The 27,017-nt window shown below is 34.4% G+C and overlaps 1 protein-coding gene across 3 annotated transcripts in view; it reads left to right on the top strand.

Moving 5' to 3' along the window:
- LOC129217682 (disks large 1 tumor suppressor protein-like) overlaps positions 1–20,676 on the top strand; it is a 29,918-nt gene extending 9,242 nt beyond the window's left edge. For 2 of the 3 annotated variants that reach the window (XM_054852015.1, XM_054852014.1), the window contains exons 3-5: positions 3,500–3,631; positions 10,457–10,605; positions 20,590–20,676. In XM_054852015.1, the coding sequence (XP_054707990.1) occupies positions 3,500–3,631; positions 10,457–10,605; positions 20,590–20,661 (353 nt within the window). In that variant the 3' untranslated portion in view covers positions 20,662–20,676. The remainder of the gene's footprint in view (positions 1–3,499; positions 3,632–10,456; positions 10,606–20,589) is intronic. The other variant, XM_054852016.1, reaches the window with a different exon arrangement.
- The last annotated feature ends 6,341 nt before the right edge of the window (positions 20,677–27,017 follow it).

Genomic DNA, 27,017 nt, shown 5'->3' with positions numbered 1-27,017 from the left:
CAAATAGATGGAGAAGACATACAAGTAGAATACTTGGGAAAAAAAACCCTTCAGAACATGTATACATCTGGCCCAATCAGTCCGACATATCATGGGAGAAACAGAACATTGTAATAAGAAAACTAACACCCCCTGAAATCATCAATTCTAGATTGGAAATGAGATTTATGTAAAAACAATTTCCTTAGTTATTTGCAATTTCTCTTATTTATTGCTGTGCTAATCATAAAATGTCTGATTGATAACTATTTGTGTATGTTGTTATTTTATTGGCCACACAAGTCACACCCGCAACGGGGTGTCACACCCGCAACGGCAACTTTGAATATTTTTTACAGTGAAACTAATTGAGTGAATATCTAAATTTTTGTATAGAATAATTAGTTAAGTATTACTGTCTAACATAAAAAAAAACCAGTTCGATCAGTTGATATAATTCACAGAGTTTTTAATGTTTTGATCGCAAGGTGAAAATGCATGTCCTTTTTATGTCACACCCGCAACGGGTAGAAATTAATTTTTTAAAAAATAAATAAAATATCAATCAACTTGCAAATTGGCATCAATGTACCTGCAAGTAATCTTTATTGAAAAATATAAAAATTGAAACCTATACTTTAAAATATTTTTGCTGATGACTAATTTAGTTAGTGTAAATGTCACACCCGCAACTTTGGATTGGGCGTTCTATGCAAAAATTTAACCCATTTACATCTTTCATTTTGATAACTTTAAACAGCTGTATCATGTCTCCTCTGACTCTTTTTTGCTCCGGGCTATACACATTAAGCATTTAGGTCTGGTATCATAATCTAAATCTGAAAGTCCCCTTACTATTCTAGCAACCATTCTTTGAACCCTTTCCAGGAAAGAAATATCTTTCCTGAGATAAGGAGACCAAAACTGAACAGCATACTCCCAATGAGGTCTTACCAAATTTCTATGTAAAGGCAGAAGAACCTTCTTAGATTTGTTTGAAATAGATCAATTGATAAACCCAAGCATTATGTTGGCTTTGTTACTTGCAATTCTGCACTGTTGACTAAAAAGACACCTAAATGAAGAACAGTTTCTGCATGTATTTCGAAGATGTTTTTGATGCTATCAAATATAGTTTAATATGTTTTTATAGTGACAATGAAGATTTTAATTTAAAAAAAAAATTTGATAGTACCTTTTTTTTATTTATCAGAGTTGACTTTATTAGAGACTTGTGTTCCTAATAAGACCAATTAGCCATTTTTTGTTAAACTACTCACAAATGTAATTAAACTTAAAGTTTCACATTGAATTGCTTTCTTCTTATTTTTTATGAGTCATTTGATTCATGTACTAAAAGTAGAGCCAATTCAATCAAAAATAGCCATGTTCACTTGGACTTGTTTCTACCCTGGAAAAACACCTGCTTTAAAACTGCATTCCGGTCATTTCCCGGGTAACTCTGGACATTTCTTCCTGCGACTGGACTGAAGTAAATGCTGGGTCTTTATTCAGAATGCACTATGCGAAGCGTGTTTGTCAACTTGCTGGGTTTTGCCACTGCAGATTCTGGATAGAACCACTTTCTCGGGTACAACCGTTCAATCTCTTTAACAATAAATTTTTCAAACCAGTTTTTTTCGAAGCCAAAATTGCGGAATAGCAAAGTGCAAATGTCTCATGTGAATGTGGCTAATGAGCGAGGTATTAGGTTCTGAACCTTAGGTTGACCTTATTTGGCACACTTACTTTTTAAAAATCATTGACTACACTTTGTGTTTCAAATATACTTCGTACAATTCAATTCAATAGAAAATAAATCTGCTTGAAATAATTTTTCCTTATGCCTCTTTTGTTTTCTCCTCCGTTTTATTTTTCACTAGTGGTACCCGATCGGCTTTGCTCGTAATAGAAGAATTGAAAGGTCTTTTGGTTCGCCTGTATATTTACAAATAATGTATGATGAATTTTCTCGCCAATTGGCTTGTACCCATGTTACGGTTTCCACGTTATGGTAATTTCGTAATTTACTCGTCCATCTTATGAAAATTTTGTTCTTAAAATTCGAATAGAAAAAGAACCTCATCGAATTTTCGAAAAATCGCTTCGAGGTGCACACCCCCACGCTAAAAACTAACTTTGTGCCAAATTTTATGAAAATTGGCCGAACGGTCTAGACGCTATGCGCGTCACAGAGATCCTGTCAGACATCCGGACAGACAGACGGACATTCAGCTTTATTATTAGTAAAGATGTTACCTAATCTTAAGAAGATTACTTACTTCTCTAATTATTTTGCATTTTTTGGTTTTTTGCATTTCTGTTGTGGAACTTTAAAGGTGCTATGAAAATATTACAACTAGTTAATACTGATTTTCAATGTTTTGTATTTTACAAATATACATGAGTTACTCACTTTTTATTTCTTGATTTAAAAATTTAGACATTTTTAATAATTCATTATATTAAAATTATTGTTAGTTTTTATTTTCTTTGCTTGGACTGTTCAAAAATCTTAGTTCATTTAATATGTTTGTGAGCACATAGCCTTTCACTTTTCCGATAAAAGCATTTGAGTTTACAATACTTAAAATGTATGTAAAAAATTGGATGTTACAAAACGTCAGTGTTTTTGGGTCGATATATTTATACCATCAATGTTTTAGTTTTGAGCATCAATAATTTCAAACATTGATGTTTTTTATCATTGCCATAGTCATACCACTACCGTGTATTATTTAACTTTCCATAGCTGCGTCACTTCCTGTTATGTTCCCATCAATTTTTCTGAGGGTATACCCCAGTAATCCATTGCACACAATATGTGTACATGATCATATACATAATGTCATGATATGAAAATTTTTGAAGCTTGAGGGTATACGCTGTGTGTCTAAAAAATGTTTCAGAGTATACTGCATATATGGAGTTCATATGCTCTATGAGAACACCACTGGTCACTTCAAACATTCTTTTTCAAATTTGTAAATAATAAGTTGAGACTTAATGTCAAATGAATTTCTGAAACAAAATCCTCTATAAAATGTGCATTATAATTAAAGGGAAGTTCAATTTAAAGAAATTCGACTTAAAAAATATGAAAATTAATGTCTCAAAGATCTAAAAATTGAAAATCCGAATAATCCAACTTCCCTCTGAGCCCTTATTTTCAAAGTTCAAGTGTCTTGCAGATCACTTCTTTCGAAGGTTCACTGTTTAGCTTGGGGTGTCCACCCTTCTAAGAGCAAAGGTGCAGCCCCCTAATAATAGTAAAGTTTCCCCCAAAAGCAAGAGCCCCTCCTGAAAAAGTGAAAAATACCCTCCAAAACATCCCCCCCTTATAAATTTCAATGGCACAATCTGCGCCATGATCCCCCCCCCCCCCCTTGTTTAGCACATTATTTCTTAATTTTTTCACAAAATTTGTGCTTTTCTGAAATCTAAAAATTCTTCTTGCTGATTGACTCAATTCATATTTGTACTTTTGTCCTGTGTAGTAATGCATACATTTGCTTTGTAGAGGCGCATCGAGCCCTGGAGCTGCTGGAGGAATATCATAGCAAGCTGACTCGCCCACAGGACAAGCAGCTGAAGAATGCCATTGAGAGAGTCATACGCATCTTCAAGTGCCGACTCTTCCAGGCCCTGCTTGGTGAGTGTGTCGAAGATTTTGTTCTGGTTCTGTGCAAGAGTTACGGTATTTTTTCACATGTTAATACTGAAAAATCAGTATCATTCTGTTTGTTTTTGTCTCCAAATTCAGGTTTGTGAAAGAAGCCCTTTTTTAATTTAATAAACCAAAAAACATTTTTTCTTTTTTGGTTTATGCCTGACTATTGGTACCCTCACAGCTTTGCCCGTAATAGAAAAATTCAGAGGACTTTTGTTTCTCCTGTATATTTACAAATAATGTATGGTGAATTTTCTCGCCAATTGGCTTGTGCCCATGTTACAGTTCCACACTATGATAATTTCGTAATTTACACGTCCATCTTATGATAATTTTGTTCTTGAAATTGGAATAGAAAAAGAACCATATCCAATTTTCAAAAAATCGCTTCGAGTTGCATACTCTCATGCTACAAACTAACTTTGTGCCAAATTTCATGAAAATCGGCTGAACGGTCTAGGCGCTATGCGCATCACAGAGATACAGACAGAGAGACTTTCAGCTTTATTGTTAGTAAAGATTTATTTGACTTAAAACTGTTTGTAAGAAAAACAATTTGATTTTCAGAAAGTCCTAAAGTTTTTGTGAATTAATTGTTGATGAATGTTTAACATTCACATTCGTATTTCACGATGATTAATTAAATAACTAAAAATACAATCTTGTAATTTCATTTCTTTATAAGTAGAGCTTCCTATATGGGAAATAGTGTTTAAAAATCTTTAACCAGTAAAGAAATATTAATATACTATACGTAAATATGCCTTGGTGTAGTAAATAAATGATCAAATAATTTACTGTGGGAGTTAAGACATTATTAATTATAAACACCAAGAATGAAATTTTGTTATTTTCTCACAAGTAAAGCTTCCTACAATAAATAAATAATTGATTGAAATACAAAAGCATAATTTGCTTTTAAGCATTATTTGTCTACATATAGGATTGATTTTGCAGTATATACAAATGAAAACACACAAGTTTGATATGCGTTACATACATTAAAGCGGTGAAAATATATTTAGTTTTAATTTTAAAAAATGTTACGGATCATCTTAATAATTCACCTAATGTATCGACACTTATGTAAATAGGAGGAATAGGCTTTAAGAAAATCATTGTTTTTCGTTGCAGGGTTTAATATTTTTAGGAAAACAATTGTTTTATTCGAAAAAAAATTATTTTAATTATAAGGCTCAAATAAAAAGACTTCTGAAGTCTTTTCCAATCCTAATTTATTTCTTATTAGTGGCACCCACACAGCTTTGCCCGTAGTAGAAAATTAAAAGGTCTTTTGGTTTGCCTGTATATTTACAAATAATGTACGAAGAATTTCTCGCCAATTGGCTTGCCCATGTTACGGTTTCACGTTATAACTTGGTAATTTACTCGCCCATCTTATGATAATTTTGCTCTGGAAAATGTTCTTAAAATTGAAATAGAAAAAGAACAAAATCAAATTTTCGAAAAAGCGCTTCGAGGTGCACACCCCCATGCTACAAACTAGCACTGTGCCAAATTTCATGAAAATCGGCCAAACGGTCTAGGTGCTATGCGCATCACAAAGATCCTGACAGACAGGCAGAGAGACTTTCAGTTTTATTATTAGTAATGATTTTTGAGTGCACAGCTCCAAGTAATGAAAATATTCTTTCAACACGTTTCGCTAGAAATGTTTTTGTAAAAATTAATGTTTAGTGATTCTTCCCTCCTTTTTACAGGAGAAAATTTTCCCTTATATTGGGATAAATAGTTTTAAAAAAAAAAGTCTTTGAAAGGTGAAAATTTGGTATTAGACTTTACTATAAGTGCACAGAGCTACACAGATATTTTCTGTTTTCAAAACGTGATGCATCTTTTCTTTCTTGCTCTGATTCCATCATGGATAGAGCATGTAATGCCAAAATGTGTGCAGGTGTTAAGAGCTTCTTTGTGCCTACACTCTATGTGCTCTTGAACTTACTGTTTGACCGCAGATTGTACTTAATTTGGCAATCTGCCAAGTAAAGACTATTCCATCTGAATGAATCTAGTAGGGAAGAAGGGAAAATAACGATGGGATTTTGATGCACGCGTTTTATAATGTCACTAGTGCCTTATTCATTTATTGCATTCTCTAAAATAAAATAAGGGAGAACAAAAATAGTTACCATGGAAACAACAAAAAGAAAAGAAAATATTTTCATTTCTTTCAGGAACATAAAAGCAAAATGGTAAGCTCAAAACTTTGTTGTGAATAAATAAATCAAATTTTGCCGTGAAAATATAGACTGAATGTACTTTAGATTAAAAACACGTTGCTGAGAGCAAATTTTCATTTTTACAAAACTAAGGCTAAATAATAGAGAGGCAAAAGTACACATCTGTAACAAACCAATACCCCTATAAACTAATAGATACGTCCATTTCCGCGTATAAACCGGATATTAACCTTTCCATGTAATTGATGGTCAGACAGTAAGTTATTTTTCATTTCTTTATCATTTAAAAATTATCCAAAGCTTATATGCACTACAAATTGCATCAATGATACTTTGATGCATCTCTATAAATCTTAAGGATTCAAGTAAATCAAGTGGTAAGATGAAGTTTTAGCTGAAGTATGCCTTTTGGGCAAAACTGAAATGTAAGAGAGTGGAAAAATTAGCAGAGTAAAAACAAAACTACTTGGATTTTTTCTCTATGTTATTTTGGAAAATTTGGTTGTAAATCTATGTACCTAATAAGAAAAGTTGAATTGATTTGAAAGAAAAAAAGAAAGGAAAAAAACTTGTATTACGTTAAAAAAGTTATTTTAAATTTATTAATCTGTTATGTGGATGCTTCAGTTGCCAAATCGATGAATTCCACTTTTTAAAAAAATCATCATTTTTGCTTTAATAGTGCTCAATCAATGCTTAGCATGTATGTATTAAAGTTTTGGTTCAGTACATTTCTGACCATGTGATGGCAGAAACCTATTGGAAAGGGTTCCAATGAATTAATGTATTGGAAAGGGTTCAAAGGCGGGCTACAAGGCTAATAAATGGACTTTCTCATTAAGACTATGATTCCAGGCTTAGAGTAAAGCAGCTGCTTAACTTTTGGAGGAGTGGCTTTTCGACTCGCCCCGTTTGACTTTTTTTAGGTGTAGCTTTGATATTTCCAACTCACTGCATTGACCAAGGAGTTGCTCGCTATTCTCCCTGATTTTTCGAAGCAATCGGCTCTAATTGAAAATTTAGCCTTTTCGCATGCTATTTTCGATCATCCATTCGTTTTTTTCATTTATGGTTTTTTTTTTTTTTGCAAACTTTACACGCATAAATGAAAATTATGTACGCTGTTAAAATGTCTTAAGAGTTGAGATCCATCACCGATTGAGAGTGATTGCTGACAAGATGAAATATTTTCGCCACATCAAAGGGCGTCTACATACCAGGTAAAACGAAAACTATCAAGGATTTTGGAGATTTTAATGGAAATGGGGGGGGGGGAGGATTTCAAGCTGGTTGGAAACACCGATGGGCAACCGTTCCTGCATTTTTGACAAAGACTTGAGGAAACACTAAATTCTGTCATTGAATCTAACACTCGCTAGAATGGGAATATGGGAGGAAGGGAGAGAAAGGAAAGAAGAAAAATAACGGAGCACGAGTTAGCGAAAAAACACTGCTCTTGCAAAGAGGGTAATCTGTTGGCAAATTAACCTGTGATACTGAGGTCTTAAAACGTTGATATCTTGGACAATCTAAGGCGGGGGGGGGGGGGGGTACTCACGGGTTACAGTATAAAATATCGAAAAACTGAATTGAAAATATTTTTGAAGCTAGGAGTGGTTTGATATTTCTCCTCTGCAAACCCTTAAAAATTTAAAAGTCAAAAAGTTTTAGGCTGTCTTTAATGATGTAAAAGTGGGGAGGGGGGAGGTTTTAAAAAAAATCGAAGACTGGAGACTTAAAAACACTAATTTAGGCAATCTTTGGTGAATTTATGAGAGATGGTTTTGGTGTTCTAACATGAAAATGTTTTGTAGCTGATGTATTAAAAACTATTTGAGGCTATACGTAAATGACTTAAGTTAAAGGGCATTTGCGACCCTCTTCCGAAAAGTGTTTGTAATTGAAGTCTTAAAACTTTTATGCTGTCTTTGGCAATGTCAAGAGGGAGGGAGGGGTCTCTCTTTAGGCGAAATTCCGAAACTGGAGTCTTAAAAGCGCAACTTTAGACCATCTTGGGGTTCGGGGTTCTCCTTTCCCAAAAAATATTCAAAGCTGAAATACTCAGCTTTAGGTAATCTTTGGAAGACTTAAGAAGAGGGAATTCGAAGGCTTTCTCTCAGTACGTTTTAGAATTTAAATTCTTAAATCTTCGGTGATGAAAAGCGGAAACCGCAAATTTAAGTAAAATTTAGTGAACTTAGAGGAAAGAGTTCGGAGGGGGGGGGGGGAGCGTCTCTCTCCCCGAAGTATTGAAATGCTATTTTATCTATTTTTGAGTGAGTTAAGAGTTAGGGAATTCAGGGGTCTTTCTCGAAACGTTTTCGAAATTGAAGTCTTAAAACTTTGGGTTGTCATTGGCGATGTGTGGAAGGGAGTTGCTCTCTCAATAGAAAAATTAATCTTAAACAAAGTCTTACACTGCATTTAGTAAACACAATGAGAGGGGGGGGGGATATTCCGCACCCTCAGCCCGAAATATTTTCGTTTCTGAAATTTTTAGAGCTTTGTTTTGGGCTATCTTTGAATGACTTAAGGGGGAAGGATGTAGGAAGATTCTTTCAAAAAGTTTCCAAAATTAAAGTATTAAAATTTTTAGGCGGTCATAAGTCATGCTTATATGTAAGAGGGATACTATTCCTACAAAACCATTTGGAAACTGAAGCCTTAAAAACTGAAATTTAGGATATTTATGGTGAATTCAGAGGAAGGGTTTCGGGAGTTCTCTTCCAAAAATTCTTTGATGCTGAAATATTTAAAGCGCCACTTTAGACTATATTTGAGTGCCTTAAGAGGGATGTGATTCGGGAACCCTGCCTGGGGTTAGGATTCAGTTCCCCTATTTCTTTTTTTAATTAATGAATGTTGGAAAGGGTAACTTGTTTAAAAAATATATCTACTTCACTGAAGCGATTTTTTATTGCTAATTTCACCACTTGCTATCTTATAAAAGAATTCTTTTTCAAATGAAGACTGTGTGGGGGAATGGTGACAGTTCATTATCATTAGTCGGCCTTACCCTTCCCCCACCTTTCCTTCTTTTCTAGTTTGTTGGCGCTACCTTGAGTAGACTTTCCGATCAGAACTGATTTATGATGCAAAAGTGAAAATCTTATGTCCTAAGTGATTTTATTGCTACAATAAAAATGTTTACAATCAGCAAAAAACTAATGGTGGGGTGCTGCAAACGCTTTTACCCCTTACATTATCCAACATCGTCTAAAATTGCGTTTTTGAAACTTCAATTTCGAAATGTTACCGAAGGTGGGTTCCTGAACTCCATCCCTTCAATAGTGCATTCAAAAAGCGTATAAACATTATGAAATTTAAATTAAAATTTCGTTTTTAAATCTTCAATTTCAGGAAAAGTCCATAGCGTCCCCCCCCCCCCCCTTTCTCTAATATTTTTTGAAGGTTGCCCAATATTGTGATTTTGGGGCTATCAGTTTGAAATAATTGATGTAAGAGTCCCTGAACCCCTCCTTTTTTTGAACTTTACCAAAATGGCCTACCATAGCGTTTTTTGGACTTCAATTTGAAAAAATTTCTGGGGGAGACCCCAGACCCCCCCCCCCCCCCCTTTTTATTGCCGGATTTTAGATTTTTTGGAATTGTAATGTCAAATCACTTAAATATTACAGTTTTAAGGCTTAAAATTTAAATCAAACAGATTCCCAAACTGGCATTGTTAAAATCTACAACATTTATACATGCAAATTTTTCCTTAAGCCCGCATGCGGGGGGGGGGGGGGGCTGAAAATATTTTCCGTCTTGAACACATCACCAAACTTGCACCCATGAGTTACTATTTAAACACCTAAGTTTGCTCTGATTGAAAAATCAGATGCATATCAAAATATCCAATATGTATCAAACTATCGAATATTTTTGATACTTTCAAAAAGATCATGATATTTTCAAACCCTACATTCGATTCTATATCACGCAGTATGAAAGTGGAATTGAATACTATGCTGTTTTGGTATAATAAGAATTTCATTTTTGTTTCAATTCACTGCTAAAAAGTCATAAAAAATAACATTATTTTAAAGTTGGCAAACAATATATATTTAACATTGTAGCTATATAATAATTATATTTTATTTAATGTATAGATTTTTATTTTGTTGTTGTTGCTCAGACAAACTTTATTGCTGCAGAAAATCTCCGATTTTCTTTTTGACAGTATGCGTTTTGTTCTTAATAAAAGTTTCTTTTTAATTTTCCCGAAAGTAAGTAGCATAATTTGTATGTTTTATTGGAATGTAGTTTCAGCTATTATTTAATTTTACACCTTAAGACTTGACTTCGGTATAACACGGTACACGTTGCTTTGATTTGTATTTGTTCAAAGTTTCGTATGACACGATTTCAATATAGCACGAAACACAGTTCCAATACAACATGATACATATTGCCCTGATTTATGTTATATACATATCTAACTAATTTTAAAATAAACAAAGAAATGATTTTAAAAAATGAATGAAAAGTTTCTCACGGTTTCGATATAGCACGATATGAATCAACTGTGTTATACGAGGGACACCTGTAGTTGTTTCTTTTGTGTCTTTTTGCGGTGCGTTGATCTTGGTTTTTGTCTTCCCAGACATCCAGGAGTTCTACGAGGTGACTCTGCTGGACGACTCGAAGAGTGTGCAGCAGAAGACAGCAGAGACCCTGCAGATCGCCTGCAAGTGGGAGAACTCCTCTTTGCCCCTCTCTTCGCTCACGGCAGGGACGTTGCTAGACTTGGAGGTGAGTCTCTCGTGTCCTTAGTCGGCCAGGTTGCGTGAGTTTCATCTAGTCGTGGGTTAGACACTAGATGGTGCTGATGCTTAACGGGCCTTGACAATTTGTGACTTTTCTGTGTTAAACCCATGCAGCTCATGCATCCACCAATCAATGTTAACTTTTTGAAGTTTGTTTATTTTCGATTGGATGTCGCCCATTTTTACTGCAAGAGGGGATGTTGTTCTGCTGAACGGGACCCCTGCATCCACCAATCAATGGCAACGTAATGGAAACCGGGGTTCCGTGTAGCACTCTCTTTACTTCCATGAGTTTCAGCGATTGTCACGGCCTATGAGAATTAAGCCATGGTTAGGATAAAACTAATGAATAACACTAATTATAGCAGGGTTGCCACGCTACAGGGAAAATACAGTAAATTCAAAAAGCAATAAAAACAAATGGAAAATACCAAGAAATTTGAAAATTTACTTAAAAACCTGGAAAAAAGCAGGGAATTTTACTTTTTATTTTTTGAAGTTGCAAAAATCACAGTCCAATTGTATAAACTATCAAAAAATAAATTAATTAATAAATAATAGTTTAATTTATAAAATAGTAATTTTATTTCAGTTTTTTTTTTTGTATTAAAATGTTTATTATAAAAATAAAAGTTATTTAATGTTTTGTTTGACATGCTTCTTGAATTTGATGCTAGTTTAATTTAGAGAGCATGAGATTTATCGCCAATATTTATTGTTCTGCTTAACTTTTGCATTTTTCTTTCTTACAGGGTTCTGCAAATAAATGGTTAAGGGAAGGTTTTTTTTTTTTTTAATTATTTTTTATACAAAGTGAAATATAAATATTCAGCCTGTATAATATTATTTCAGTTTCAATTTACTCTTCCTCTTTTTAAATATTTATTTTTCCTGTGATGAAACTACCAGGGCCTTTTGGATTCATAGACCTTTCGCTACAGTTGTTTTGTTATTTTTATTTTTTGTATCTTTTTCTACTTGTTTATAGCCTTAATCTAGTTGTTCTTTTGCATCTGTAGTTGTCTTAAAATCTTGCCATTAGGAATTTAAAAAAAATTTCGGCCAACTCTTTGATGGTAAAATCCAGTTTTGGCCAGTGGCGTTGTCAAAACCAGTTTTGTTCGGTTTAAACTACAACCCTGATAGTCGGGGTCCTGGCTTGGAGTTCATATAAGCTCTCCTCTTTCTACACATAAACTATCTTACCACTGCACTATCATGATAGTTAGGGGCGGTCAAATGCAAAATGCTGCCAATTTGCCCTGCACGCCACAGCTCCTATATTTATATTTCATGAAGAAATAATAACATAGAAAGATAATGAATAAAATTTTATTGCTTAAGAAATCACAAATGTATGCATGATTGCTTTTGCAAAAAATTGTTCATTACCTTTTGATATTATTGCTTTTTCATGAAATATATGTGCTATCTTGTGCGGGGGCAAAATAGCAGAGTTTTCCTGAAATGGCACTTTAAGTAGTTTTTTTGTTTTTGTATGCATTATTACAGTTTGGTTACCAAACTAGTAGTTCGAAATTCAAGTAAAAGTACTGGTGTTTCAATGAAGTCAAGTACCTGCTTAAAGTGTAAGCTATGACAAGAATACAAATGATTCTTTTTGTCATTTTATTACAAAAAATGATATATATATATAGTTCTTATAGACTAATATATATTAGTTCTTAGAGACTAATAGTCTGTTGACTAGTTTGCAGTATGGTTTCAGGAAAGGTAAATCCTGTACTACTAATTTATTGCATTTCTATGACAAGGTTACCTCAGCTTTAGATAACAAAAAATGTGTGGCTGTTGCTTATATTGATTTTCAAAAAGCTTTTGACAAGGTACCGCATGTTGCTCTTCTCAGCAAGTTAGCTGACATTGGAATAGGAGGAAAAACTTTACTTTGGGTTAGAAATTGGCTTACTGGTAGGAAGCAAAGAGTAGTTGTGAGAGGAAATCATTCTAATTGGAGTGATGTTTTTAAGTGGGTTCCTCAGGGATCAGTTTTAGGGCCTCTTTTGTTTATTATATTTATGAATGACATCAATGAAAATATTTCTGGAAGCATGAATTGTTTTGCTGACGATGTAAAAGTTATGGGGATTGTCGAAAATGAAGAACAAGTAAAACAGCTAGGATTTAGATCATATTACTAAGTGGGCAGATAAATGGGGTATGGCAGTTAATGTAGGGAAATGTCAAGTGCTACACTTAGGTCATGGAAATAAGCGTATGAGATATCGTTTACAGGGTTCAGTCATAAATCAGGCAGAAAATGTTATGGATCTGGGTGTCTTTATAAATCAGGACTTCAAGTTTAGTCAACAGTGCAGTATTGCTAGTAACAAAGCCAACAAAATGCTTGGGTTCATCAATAGATCTATTTCAAACAAGTCTAAGAAAGTTCTTCTGCCTTTATATAGGAGTTTAGTAAGACCTCATTTGGAGTATGCTGTTCAGTTTTGGTCGCCTTATCTGAAGAAAGATATATTTGTATTGGAAAGGGTTCAAAGAAGGGTAACTAAATTAGTAAGGGGACTCTCAGATTTAGATTATGATACCAGACTTAATAGGCTTAACATGTATAGGCTGGAGCAAAGGAGAGTCAGAGGGGACATGATTCAGTTATTTAAATTTATCAAAATGAAAGATGTAAATGGATTAAATTTTTGCGGGGAAAGCAGAACAAGGGGTCATTGTTTTAAGCTATTTAAATCTCAGGCTAACTTGGAAATCAGGAAAAACTACTACTTTAGCAGGGTCGTGGGCATTTGGAATAGCTTACCGGAAGTGGCAGTAATGAGCAAGGGAGTGGATAGCTTTAAAAGGGCCATTGATCTTCATTGGGGACTAATTAATTGACTAGGACCAGCCTAGCTGGGCCCAGAGCCTGTTGCTGGTCGTCACATTTGTATTTGTATTTGTATATACACTTTACTTATACCTTTAAAGGAATGACTATAAGAGTTGAATTCTCTCCGCAAGCTGTGGGAGAACAGGGAACCCGAAAGTAAACAAATGCATGCAGGTACAGTTGCAGTTAAACAAAGTGTGAGTTCAGTTCAGTTCTTTTGATTAGATAAGCTGACGCCGCACAAATATTTTCAGTATGACATTTGAAAATTTTCTACTATCATATGACAGAAAATGTTGGACATTCTGCCATAACAAAATTAAAAATAAAGAAATGCATTTGTATCAATTGGTATTGCATTTTATCAACATTTCTTTTTCTTTATATGCGTATTTTGTATTTTATATGCCAAAGAAATGTTGAATGAACTCACTAAAGTGTTTGTGGTCAAAAGTGTTTGTTTATGGAGAACTATAAACACGATGAATTTATAAACTGACTCAACATTCATAAGCTTTGTACATTCAGGGGGGGGGGGGGAATTTGCTGTCGTTGGACCTGATTACTAAATAGGCCAACTAAGCCCTGTGCTGTCGTTTTGACGGATTTCTATTTTTAAAAGAAAAACTTGGAGAAGGCATGAGACAGAACAAAATAAGAGTTAAAAAGTAATAAATAAATCAGTGACTAAGTGAAAACTGGGTAAGTTCCAGACAAATTAACTTTTTTGTCTAACTTGTATTATGTAACCATATTGAAAAGAAAACTTATACTAAAAACCTAACTGCTGAAAATTAAATTACTTTTAAATAAAATGAGGTAGTTTGTTGTAATTTTATCTCTCAAGCAATCATCATCATACTTTTGTGTTTATTTATTTATTTTTTTCTACTGTTCAATTTTTTTGTTTACAATATGTATGTATTTTCATTTCAAGTATGACGTTCTACATACAATCCTTTTATTTACCTAAATGCCAAATGGAGAACATGCGCCTTTTAAATTTCTGTTGTGAGAAATTTTAAAATTTTCACCTCTGTCCGGCATTTTGTGTGCAAGTGTCGATACTTGGAGCAATCATCCAGCATGCGAAAGATTTATTTGCGTCTGTATTGCAATAGAGTACGAAAAGTATGAGTCCACTCATTGCGCTCTTCATTGGTCAGAATTTTAGTAAACGTAAATAAGATTAATATTGAAAATTTATGAAAAAAATTGGAAATTTTAGGTATATTACTTTTTAAGTCTGTGTATGAATGCAAGCATCCCCCCCCCCCTTTCTTATAATGTAGTCAACTCTAGATAACTCAAACGGGACCAGCTAAAACCTTTAACTAATTAGAAGTTCCTTTCCCAGCCTTCTCAAGAACAATTTTTTTTTTCAAGAATAGTACATAATAGATAGGCTATAACATTTATAATTTGGATAAAATTAATTATTAGTACAACAGTAACAAGCCTTATAGAAAATAATATTTCTTTGTGATATTTCGAAAAAAAAAAAAAGAAGTTATTTTTGACTGCTTTTATTTTTTTATCATACCTTAAAACATCCTTAAGTTTGTAGACAAAATTCTACTTATCCACATTTTTGGAATTTTCCAGTTACTTTATTTTACAAATACAAATATAAATGTGACGACCAGCAACAGGCTCTGGGCCCAGCTAGGTTGGTCCTAGTCAATTAATTAGTCCTCAATGAAGATCAATGGCCCTCTTAAAGCTATCCACCCCCATGCTCATTACCACCTCTTCCGGTAAGCTATTCCAAATGCCCACGACCCTACTAAAGTAGTAGTTTTTCCTAATTTCCTAGATAGCCTGAGATTTAAATAACTTAAAACAATAACTCCTCGTCCTGCTTTCCCCACAAAAATTTAATCCATTTACATCTTTCGTTTTGATAAATTTAAATAACTGAATCATGTCCCCTCTGACTCTCCTTTGCTCCAGACTATACCTTATTTACTTTATTTTAAAGTGAAAGTTTTGCAAATCCTAATACTTGCTGGTTATTTGGAGGTGGTAAAGATTTCTTATCATTATCTTCATCGGAATCTGCACACGAAAGCTCTGAACGAACAGCTTGGGCAATTACTTTGTAGAACAAAGATTCATATGCAATTATATTTCCCTCAATATTCAAGTAATCTTCCATTTCTGCCCAATTCACATCGACAAAGATCTCAAAATGATCGCATTTGTCACTCACTTTAGTTTGTTACCATTGCTGTTTATGAAACCACAATTCTGCAAGCAGTTTTAACTACTGTGTCTGTCATAAGCAAAATTTCTTCTCTCCTGACTTCAGTTCACTTTGCTTCCAACGTCTTTTTTGTCCTAAAAGCAGGAATATTCGAGTCATCCAGACAATAAAGTCAACTTTTCCAATTTTCGCCAAAATGTTAAGTCTCTCAAAGATTTGCCAACAATGAAATTTTAGGTCTCCAGCCACGTCAAAAAGTAAAACAAATGGGAAATTTTCACACAATCTTTCAACACTCTGCGCATTAAGGAGGACTATTGTACCGTATTTATTCTGCACTATCAGGCATGCCGGGAAAAAACGAGGCTAACCAGCATGCCGGGAAATTTGAATTTTCTGGCATGTTGGATAATTTGAGGTTTATTTTGCAAAGAAACAAAAGAAAACTTCCCCATTCAGTTCCAATCAGAAAGCAAACCACTGTAAAGAAAAAAAATAAATAAATCCCAAAAGTAACCCCCTTTCCAAAAAAAAAAAAATGTGTATTGCATATAATATTTGCTCGTTATTTATGGTAGGTCATTATTAATGGATTTAATCATATGCCAATAAAGTATTCAATTCAGAAGCAATCATCTTTACTGTGATTTGTTCATAATTTTTTTAAAAATAAATTATTTTAGGTTCCTTTTAGAGGTATGTTTAATTTTTATTTATTGAATAGATATATTAAATTCTTTGGAACTGGTGTAGGGCCAGTCACTTACTGCTTAAATGTTTGCTTAGTTAGTTTTAATTTAATTTTTACAAAATTAATCGATATTAAACAATATTTTTCTTGTTAAAATAACAAATGGCATTGTTAGTAAATATTTTTACAAAGCTAAACTGTTTTTATTAATAATAATAAGATATGTCTAGAACATATATTCATTTTTAAGCTGAACATATATTTTTTATAGCATTAATATTTTTTCCCTAAAGCACTGGTTTCCTAGAAGTGAAATCACCGAGCTTTGACGTCGCTGCTCGGCTGACGCTGAAATCAAAGTCAAGTGATTCCGGCGTGCCACTCACAACGTCGGTTTTGGTCGGGCGCGCATGCGCAGAAGAATCAAGTTTTCCTCTCGGCGAGAAGCGACGCCGAAGGTCGGCGATTCCCGCCTAGGAAACCAATGCTTAACCTCAATTTTTCTGGCATGTTGGAAAGGACCAGGCAAGTGCTACTGAAAATCTGGTGACCCCCGAATTTTGCGGCATGCCGGATAATGCGGGGTAATCTCTACATCGTATAAAATGAAGTCCCCAAAACGCGTCTGTGTGTTTGAACTCGCAAAGCTCGAGAACTACGCGGCCGATTGCGCTGAAATTTTTAGTTTGTTCCTTTAAGTCCTGAAAAGGTTTGCAGATCAGTTCGAATAAAATTCGATGAATAGTTCTTTTTTTATTCAATTTATGTTCAATTTTCACATAAATTCTCAAATATGGGGGTGAAAAATTATCTGCACATATTAATATTACATATCGTTAGAAAGGGTAGAATTTTCCGCTTTCTACACAATTTGTTTCAATGCTCTAACTTTATTACGGCGGGAGTTATTTGCATTTTTAACTCTTTTTTTTAGGCTTAGCTGAAATTTAGGCACTACTTTCTTCATTAAATAAATCAATGAAAAGTGAAGGGATTGTCCCACAGCTTTCTTTTTGACGCCATTGGAAAAAGCAACCTTTTTTACTCCAGATCTAACTTGACCTATGGTCGGAAAAATGAGCTTTTATCTCGAAAGGGAAAAAAGTTACAAGCCTTTTTAAATTAAGTTTAAGAAATCTGGAGTCCATTCAAATTGTGAACCATTTTCTTTCGCATTTTAATTCCTTAAACTTATTTTGTTTTATGTTTCCTTGGTTACGCATTTTAAATCCATCTTTCTGGATTCAATTTCTTAAAAGTATTTAAATATCTGTAGTCATATTGTTTGGAAGGGAAATTATGATGTTTTACTTATTTATTTTTTACGCCTGATTGTTGAATATACGTCACTTGACACAATTTTTATTTTCAAGGTAGACCGGGAAAAGCCGGGCAACGCAGCTAGTACGGTATATAAATTATCCAGCAAAAAAACTTTTTTTATTTTTTGGCTGCATTTTTATGCATAAAATGAAAGTGAAATTTTGTAAAAACTCGGGCTTAAAAGGATTACATTCAGGATATAGAGACAACTTTGTATTAAAAATGCTACGTTATTTTGGGTTTAAAAAAAACTTTGAGATAACAGAATATTTATGTTATAAGGTTTTGAGTTATCGAGACTCAAATGCATATACACCTGATCTTTCAATGTAAAATTAAATGTTTTGTTCGCAAAAACTAGTGGCTCACAATATTTTTTAAAAAAGAATATTATTAAGAGAATTGCCAAAAATTTGCCCAAATCTCATAGTAATAATTTTTCTGTGGAAGTGACAACTACAAAATTCAGTTAAAGCTGATAATAAAGTTCCACTAGTTGCACCAAATTTAGCTGGTAAAAAGTGTTTGGAATGAAACAATGAAACAGAAATAAAATAATTAATATCCTGACTGTCTGATAAATCTAAAAATAGTTTATGCATAAAATACTCAAGAAAAAAAAAAGAGAAAAATTATACTTTAAATCTTGTAATCTAATGCATGAGAACAAGGTCTTCTAGTTTTGTCCGTTTAATCACATTCAATATGCTGAAAATGTCTATAGCTGGGATTGTCAACCGTTAGTTCACAGGAAACTCGTCTATATCATAATATTTCTGGTTCAAAAATAATATTGAGAAAATTTTGGTGATATTTTTTACTTTGGTGTCCTAATTTTAGGATAGCAACCACAGTTTTGTCTTTAGAATTTGGCAACACTGGAATGTGCTCACAATTGCAACTAGTTGTCAAACATTTTTTTTTTAAATTAGATGACTGAATTTATAATTATTTTTACAATATTCTATGATTTTTATCGGAGATTTATTTGCTCATAGATAATAAATACAATACGTGCTTGCCTTTACATTCAAATCTTGTTGTTTAGAAATTATAATGATAATATTGTGTTAGTAGTTAATAAGTTAAATTTTTGTGATAATTAAAACGACGACCAGCAACAGGCTCTGGGCCCAGTCTAGCTGGGCCCAGAGCCTGTTGCTGGTCGTCACTTTTGTATTTGTATTTGTATTTGTAAAATAATACTAGTAGTAATTAACTGGTTACTTTAAAAAAATTAAAAAAAAAAAACTGCACTGGTCTCTGGGCCGAAGTAACGCTGGTCTATGGTGTTTTAAGGAACATTGTAGAGAACAAATTAAAGGAGGATGAGAAAGTTTTGTGGGCATTTGAATATTTGCATGTTATTGAAAAGTATGTGTTCGCAAAGTTAATGCACCAATTTGGTGCTCATTCTTAGTTTTATTAAATACAAATACAAAAGTGACGACCAGCAACAGGCTCTGGGCCCAGCTAGACTGGTCCTAGTCAATTTACAATCCCCAGTGAAGATCAATGGCCCTCTTAAAACTGTCTACTCCTTTGCTCATTGCCACCTTTTCCGGTAAGCTGTTCCAAGGTTCCACTACCCTGCTAAAATAATAATTTTTCCTAATATCCATGTTAGCCTGAGATTTAAATAGCTTAAAACAATGACCCCTTGTCCTGTTTTCAGTGCTAAACTTTAGCCCCGTAACATCTTTCGTTTTAATGAATTTAAACAGCTGAATCATGTCCCCTCGGTCTCTTCTTTGCTCAAGACTGTACATTTTTAGCCTTCTAAGCCTGGAATCATAATCTAAGTGGGAAAGTCCACTTATTAGCCTTGTAGCCCGCCTTTGAACCCTTTCCAATACATTAATGTCTTTCTTAAGATAAGGAGACCAAAACTGAACAGCATACTCCAAATGGGGTCTTACCAAACTTCTATATAAGGGCAGAAGAACTTCTTTAGATTTATTTGAAATAGATCTATTAATAAACCCAAGCATCTTATTGGCTTTGTTGCTAGCAATGCTGCACTGTTGGCTAAACTTTAAATCCTGACTTATTAGGACCCCCAGATCAGTAACTTTGTCTGCCTGACTAATGACTGAACCTTGCAAATAATAACTTGTACACTTATTTCCATGCCCTAAATGTAGCACTTGACATTTCCCAACATTAACAGCCATACCCCATTTATCAGCCCACTCCGTAATATGATCTAGATCCTCTTGCAGCTGATTTGCTTGTTCTTCATTTTCTACAGTCCCCATAACTTTGACATCATCAGCAAAACAATTCATGTTCCCAGAAATATTTTTGTGAATATCGTTCATAAAGACAATGAACAAAACAGGCCCTAACACTGATCCTTGAGGAACCCCGCTTAAGACCTCACTCCAATTAGAATAATTTCCCCTTACAACTACTCTTTGTTTCCTTCCGGTCAGCCAATTTTTTACCCAAATGAAAGTTTTCCCTCCTATTCCTATATCAGCTAATTTGCTAAGTAGAGCAACATGCGGTACCTTATCGAAAGCTTTTTGAAAATCAATGTAAACAACATCTACAGGCTTCTTATTGTCCAAAGCCATGGTAACTTTGTCATAGAAATGTAATAAATTAGTTGCACAAATATGTATTGAATATATGTACTCATCATAAAGGAAACTGTTACAGTGTGTATGGAAATACTTCTAGAATCCAGCGAGAAGCATCACAAATCTGCAGTGAAGAGGGAAACTAGGACTTATAAAGCTTTCTGCTCAAAACCAGCATGAGTCATCCATGGATTTGCCTGTAGTTGTTTTGTTTTATTTATTTCAGCATGTCTTTTTCTGCTTTTGTTGTCTTTAAGTTTTAGAGATTTATTTATTTATTTGTTTATTTATTTATTTCTCCCCAGCTAGCTCTGCCATGCATAGAACCCAGAATAGTTTGCTTTGCTTCCTGTCCAGAAGAGGTGACGGCTCAATAAAATTTGTTTGTGTCATTAGTTGCATGTCTGTGTTTATTTCCATCTGTGGGCGAAATTGAAACTGTGAGGTGAAACTGCGAGTTTTGGGGCAAAGCATAATGCCTAATTATTGGTTTGAGCCTAAATATATACTGAAGAATTGATCAAAGAATCTGTAAAATTGTCCAGTGAGTTCCTTCCCCTTCAAAAAAAAAAAAAAAAAAGGGGGTGGAAACTCCTTTCGATCCCCCTGCTTTCACTAGCAGTCTCCCTAACCTGTTTTCCTTTTGGCTAGGTTAAGTCAAAAGATTAACTTTGCCTCGTTGTCAGGTCATAATATGTGGGAGAGCAAAATCAGTCTCATGCTGTGAAGTTTGGCTTTAATCATAATAACAAGTCATTCTCTGTGTTAATAGCATATCTCGTTACTGTCAACATATTGCCAATCTATAATATGCTGGAGAGCAAAATTAGAGCCCAGATTATGTGCAAAGGCATATATGTTTATGCAGTTGCATATTTTTGCTTAATTTTAATGTGAAATACCGCTTAACATATAATACTCATTTGGTGCCTCGAGTTTACAATAGGAAAGTTGCAACTTATTAAATATTCCTATTTTGACTGTTGGACATCATTAATTGATCCTTAAAACTTAAAAATTCACTGTCGTCAAATTTTAAAACACCATGATTGATTTTTAATGAAATTTTAGAAACCCATGTGCAAAAGCGCGCTCTTCTGAAATGTCACGAGCCTATGTCACAGGGCTCTAAGGGACAGCCTTCCGCGGAAGATCCCCTGTTTTCACTACGGACATTTTGAGCGTGCTGATATTTTTATTTTTAAGAAATTTAATAATCCTTTTCAACACACCATGGAGGCCGGACTCGTTAAAGCACAGTCTCATAATCATCCTCAAGCAACATCAATGATGGTGTTCGAATATTTCCAAGAGGATGAGAGATTTAAATGTTCCAGAAACGCGATGCCAAGTGCGTCTTAAACGAAGCCAACTGCACTTTCTTCGGTTTCTCCTTGTCCGCTAAGCACGGTGGCAGAGCGGATGACTTCACCTCCTGAGCCATTTGACGTCACATTCGCTTGAACTTTAAAAATTATTTAAAAAACACTACTTATCGTATCGTAAAATTGTTTCACTGATGATATTCGTGCATATTATTCTATCATATAAAAATAAAATTGAAAAATCGAAAACTTCCCAATTGCTTAATAATTTCTGTACCTCAGAGCCAGAAGGACATAAGTCACATTGGTAATTTTATAGCAGAGAGGAAAACATTTTTCTGGCGCATGCAAAGGATGAGACGCAGTCTCTTTTAACCCTGGTAAAAAAATGAAAAGGATTCTTCTTTAAGAATTACGTTCACATGGCTCGATGCAGGATAGGCTTCTACATACAATGCACAAATAAACGGAAAATCACAATTTTTGGTCTTATGTCACTCTGGCTCTGTGGTACAGATTTATCGGATAAAATGAAATCCAGATAAAATAGAATCATTATCATGGTCCCTTGAATTTCACGTTAACAAGGTTCGATTATACAGTCTAACTATCGATTATATGGAAAGGCTAATATCCGGTTTATAGGCGGAAATGGACGTATCTATTAGTTCACAGGGGTGGTAGTTAGTTCGTTACAGATGTGCGCTTTTGCCTCTTAATTATTTAGACACACTTTGGTACAAATGACAATTCGTTCATAGCAAGCATTCTTTTAAATCTAAATTAGATTCGATCTATATTCTTACTACAAAAAAATATTACATAATTTTGAGCTAACCATATAGATTTTACATTTCCAGACGAAATGAAAACTTTTTCTTTTCTTTTTGTTGTTTCCATAGAAACTCTGATTCCACTCTCTTTCAGCTTGGGAAATGCAATAAATTAATTAGGCACTAGTGATATTATAAAACTCGTGCATGAAAATACCATTGCTATTTTCCTTTCTCCCCTGCTAGATTCATTCAGATGGAATCGTCTTAACTTGGCCGATTGCCAAATTACATACCATCCGTGGTCAAACAGTGTGTCATTTATTTGATAAAATTGAGAGTAATAATTAAAGGGAATTTGAGAGGGTTTTTTTTCGGCCGTTTTCTGTATCATTAGTTATTTTCGCACCTGTAACAGAATTCCGTTCAGTCTTGTGCAATGTGGGAATTTCTAATGGTAGAAAAACTTTTTTTAATTTTTTTTTAACATACTTAAATGATTCTAAAGATTTTCTATATGTGAGTTAGTCCCGACACCTGTGCAACATCACGCCTGTACTCAAACTCGCGGCTATAGGGGAGAGTGTTGTACCTTGGGACTAATTTCTAAGAATCTATTTTTAGGAGCTATGTTTTTGTTATCTCTAATGTTAACCTTTACCACTAAATGTGCCATAGTAAAACTCAGCATCAAATGAGCAAAACACAATTTTGTGAGAGAAAGAAAATTTTATGACTCCAAAGTAAATATCTTCTTCATTTTTAATTCATTTTGTTTTTGTATTTGTATATTTAATCAACTGAATTTTATTTTGTGATAAAGGAGTAGTACTTTAAATGTTTTGCTTACAAGAAAATAATGATAGTGTATCCTGATTGCCCACCATTTTGGTTTTTCTTAAACAACATGGTGATTGTACCTTGGGACAGTCAAACATTTTGTACCTTAGGACATGTTCCAAGGTACAACATATGCATGGTTCTTAATAATTAAAATATATTTAGGAATATGGAACAATGTTCTAATCTTATGTAGTTTTTTAAACACATTTAATGGTAGATAGTAATTCATTATTAAAAATTCATAATTAATTATTCGTGATTTAATTCACTGCCATGGATTTTTTTTTTTTTCCTGGTGCAAAATTGGTTCAAGTATATGGCTGTTTCCTGAATCATGAAGACTTTCCATAATACATCAGGATGTGTCCCAAGGTACAATTGGATGTTGTACCTTAGGACAGCTTGGAACTTTTACTTCAAATGGCTGGCAATATTTTATTTTCAAACTGTCTGAATGTTAAAAAAAATATATTGCATAGAAGCATGTTGGGGTATTTTAATGTGACTTTTAGATTTTAAATTTGGTTCAAATAATTGATGTCAAAAATTAAAACATGAAAAGTGTCCCAAGGTACAACACTCTCCCCTACAGGTTAAAGTTGTAACCTGTACACAGTCATAAAAGCATTTCATACAGTGAATCCAATTTTTCAGTTCATCAAGATTAGCTAGTAAGGGTAACAGTGAAACCTGTATTTTATGTTCCTCAAGGGACTGTGATTAAAAAATGTAAGATACAGGAAATACACAAAAAGGAAAAATCAAATAGAAGAAAACTGGATGTAGTAAAGATGACTTTTAAAAGGTATAATATCTATGTTTTATAAAAAAAGAACATTATTATACCAGGGGGTATCAAAAAGAAAGGTAACAAGCCCAATCAGAGAAAGCGTTTATTCAGGAACTAAAAAAAAAAATTATACAATGTAGGAAGGCACAGATACATATTACTTCTCTACATAGTCACTATGCTTATCGAAGCATTTGTTCCATCAATACACCAAACCATCGAAACTGGCACGAAAGAAATCAGCGTCAAGGTTGTGCAATCACATCAAGACAGCTTGCTGAACCTCAGCATCAGTTCTGAAATGCAGACCTCCCAAGTGTTTCTTGAACAGCCCGAAGAGTTGGGAATCACTTGGTTCGAGATCGGGACTGTAAGGAGGGTGGTCCAAGATCTGCCACCGAAAACGCTCTAACAAATCACGCGTAGTTGTGGCCGTATGTGGTCGGGCGTTGTCGTGCCCAACCGCAATTTGATGCAAATTAATGCAACGATCATCTTGAACCAAAGCTTCAGAACGGCAAACATTGTCATCTGATGCGGAGGTGCTTGGTCGTCCTGATCTTTCCTCATCTCACCCATCTCTTCTGCCTTTGTCAAATTCTGTGCACCAAAACCACACCTGTTTTCGTGACATAACAGTTACCGTACACTTCCATCAATTGGCGATGAATTTCAGCTAGAGAATTTTTCTTTAAACGCAAAAACCGTATCACACTTCTTATTTCAATTGAGGATCATGCTTCTGTCAAGGCGGCCATCTTCTAACTCAAATTTCGTCATGTTACTGGCCTACCAGCTCCATCTACCGAAATCGTTTGAATGCTGTGATTGTTTCTGTTACCTTCAGAGGGATTTTTATTCATACGGATAATTTGCACGCCGGTCAGAGCTCTTGTTACCTTACTTTTTGATATCCCTACATACATTCCGTTTTGGGGTCACATTTAATTTAATTGGAGATTGAAATTTTAACATTAAGGTTTGACACATTAAGATTTTATCACATTCAGTTGCAAATCTTGGCATCGGGCGAAAACTATCCGGTAATAGTGGATTGTCTTTTAGTCATTGAGTTCAAAGTGAATGCAGCGTCTTCCAAGATTGAAATACTTTGACCAGACAGAAGACAGGAGTCTGAGGAAATTTACTTATCAATTCATAATTCTCTTTCAACGATGTAGATTAGCTTTGAAAAAGCACAAAAGGAAAAAATGTTGCTTTATGGCGTTAGATCTGGTGACTGAGGGGGGGGGGGGAGGCTAAACATAAAGTGCTTGATTGTCTCTCCTTTGATCGCTATTTTGACTAGCTAAATGATCGGTAACAAATTTGATATCTGGTGGTAAGCAATTGAAACTTTGCTATTGTCAGTTTTCCACGCAAAGGCACTTCGCCCCGCCACCCATTTTACGCGATGGTGATCGGTAAACGTATCCCTCTGCTTGTAAATGAGAATGAGACAACCAGAGAACCTTAACATTGGCGTGCATTTTAATGTGCAAAATAAGTCGTAGTATCCTTTAGTTCACTTGTCTGTTGCTACTTTAGCTATTCTTACATTTTTAAAACTTGCTTTTACGACAAAATGCTATGTACCTTCTGCCGAAAACCGCAAATTAGAATCATCTGATACCACGTGACGGAGGAACAGTCAAGTGCCTTCTCGTGGAAAACGGACAATACTCGCTCTTTCATTCAAGCTGCACCAGAGAGCTGAAGGTCCAATATTCCCAAGTCGATAGTCTTTTGGAACCCTTCCATTCTTTTTGCATCACCCTGTACATTTTCCCTTTTTAGAGCTCTCTGCAAATCCTCGTATAAATAATAGCCGATGATCGAGTAACCCGCGAGTTTCAACCAACAATGAAACTCGCTTCACGGTGTGATAATTTGATAATATGTTTCGGTAATGTTTAATATGCAGGGAAAGGTTTTATTGTGACAAGGCTGAACTCGATCCGGTATCTCAACTGTTTTACTGGTAAGACTGGCTTTCAGGGGAATGAAACGAGCTGATGTGTGCATCACATGACTTCCTTTTACTCCAATTTAATGTCATTTCCCCATTATTCGCTATTTTAATGTGATTCAATATTTATTCTCTAAATATCACCAACAATGGCCAAATTGAAACCAAAAAAAAAAACTCCGCCAAATTTGTCGCCAAGTTGGCGACAAAACTTGGCGACCAAAAGACTGGCGATATATCGCCAAGTGTCCGACAAATTATAACGCCACTTGAGTTTACATCGAAATTAACAATGATTTCCCCCCAAAAAGGTGCAAAAGACCCCCTTAGGAACATCCGAAAGCAACCAAAAGGGGAGGTGCACAACTAGACCCCACTACGAGTCTATGTACCAAATTTCAACTTTCTAGGACATACCATTTTTGAGTTATGCGAGATACATACGCACATACGCACATACATACAGACGTCACGAGAAAAGTCGTTGTAATTACCTCGGTGATGGTCAAAATGGATATTTCGCGTGTCTATACATTCTTAGGCACTTTTCCGCATGTGGTCGAATCGAAAAAAAAACTCAACATTCATTTGGGGGTGAGCAAAATGGAAATTAAGGGCGATTTTTGAGTGAAAATTTTTTCGCGAATACAATACTTTCTTTTTTGTAAAAGGAAGTAAAAACGAAAAAGTGGTCAACTGTGAACGCTTTCTACTGGAGTTAAGAGTTAATCCACTAGAGTTAGGGTTACAATTTCAACTATCAAAATATCACCAAACAGGCAATGACTTCGTTCAAATGTAGAAGCAATTTTCACCCGTCATACCTTGACGGGCGACTTTCTAGTATACATATTAAAGTATCGAATGCTTTTCGAATGCTAAATTTAAAATCGTGAACAGACTCGTAATGAGAAAATCATTAGGTGGAGCACATATTTTTATTATTATTATTATTATTATTTTTTTTTTTTTTTTTTTTGTTTTTCGTGACACTGACAGTGATGCTCTTTCAGTCAATATTTTCCAGGGAATT

This window comes from Uloborus diversus, chromosome 2 (genome assembly GCF_026930045.1).
Source record: "Uloborus diversus isolate 005 chromosome 2, Udiv.v.3.1, whole genome shotgun sequence".
NCBI lineage: Eukaryota > Metazoa > Arthropoda > Arachnida > Araneae > Uloboridae > Uloborus > Uloborus diversus.
The sequence above is the reverse complement of the archived record's forward strand: the minus strand, read 5'-3'. Positions and strand labels throughout refer to the sequence as shown.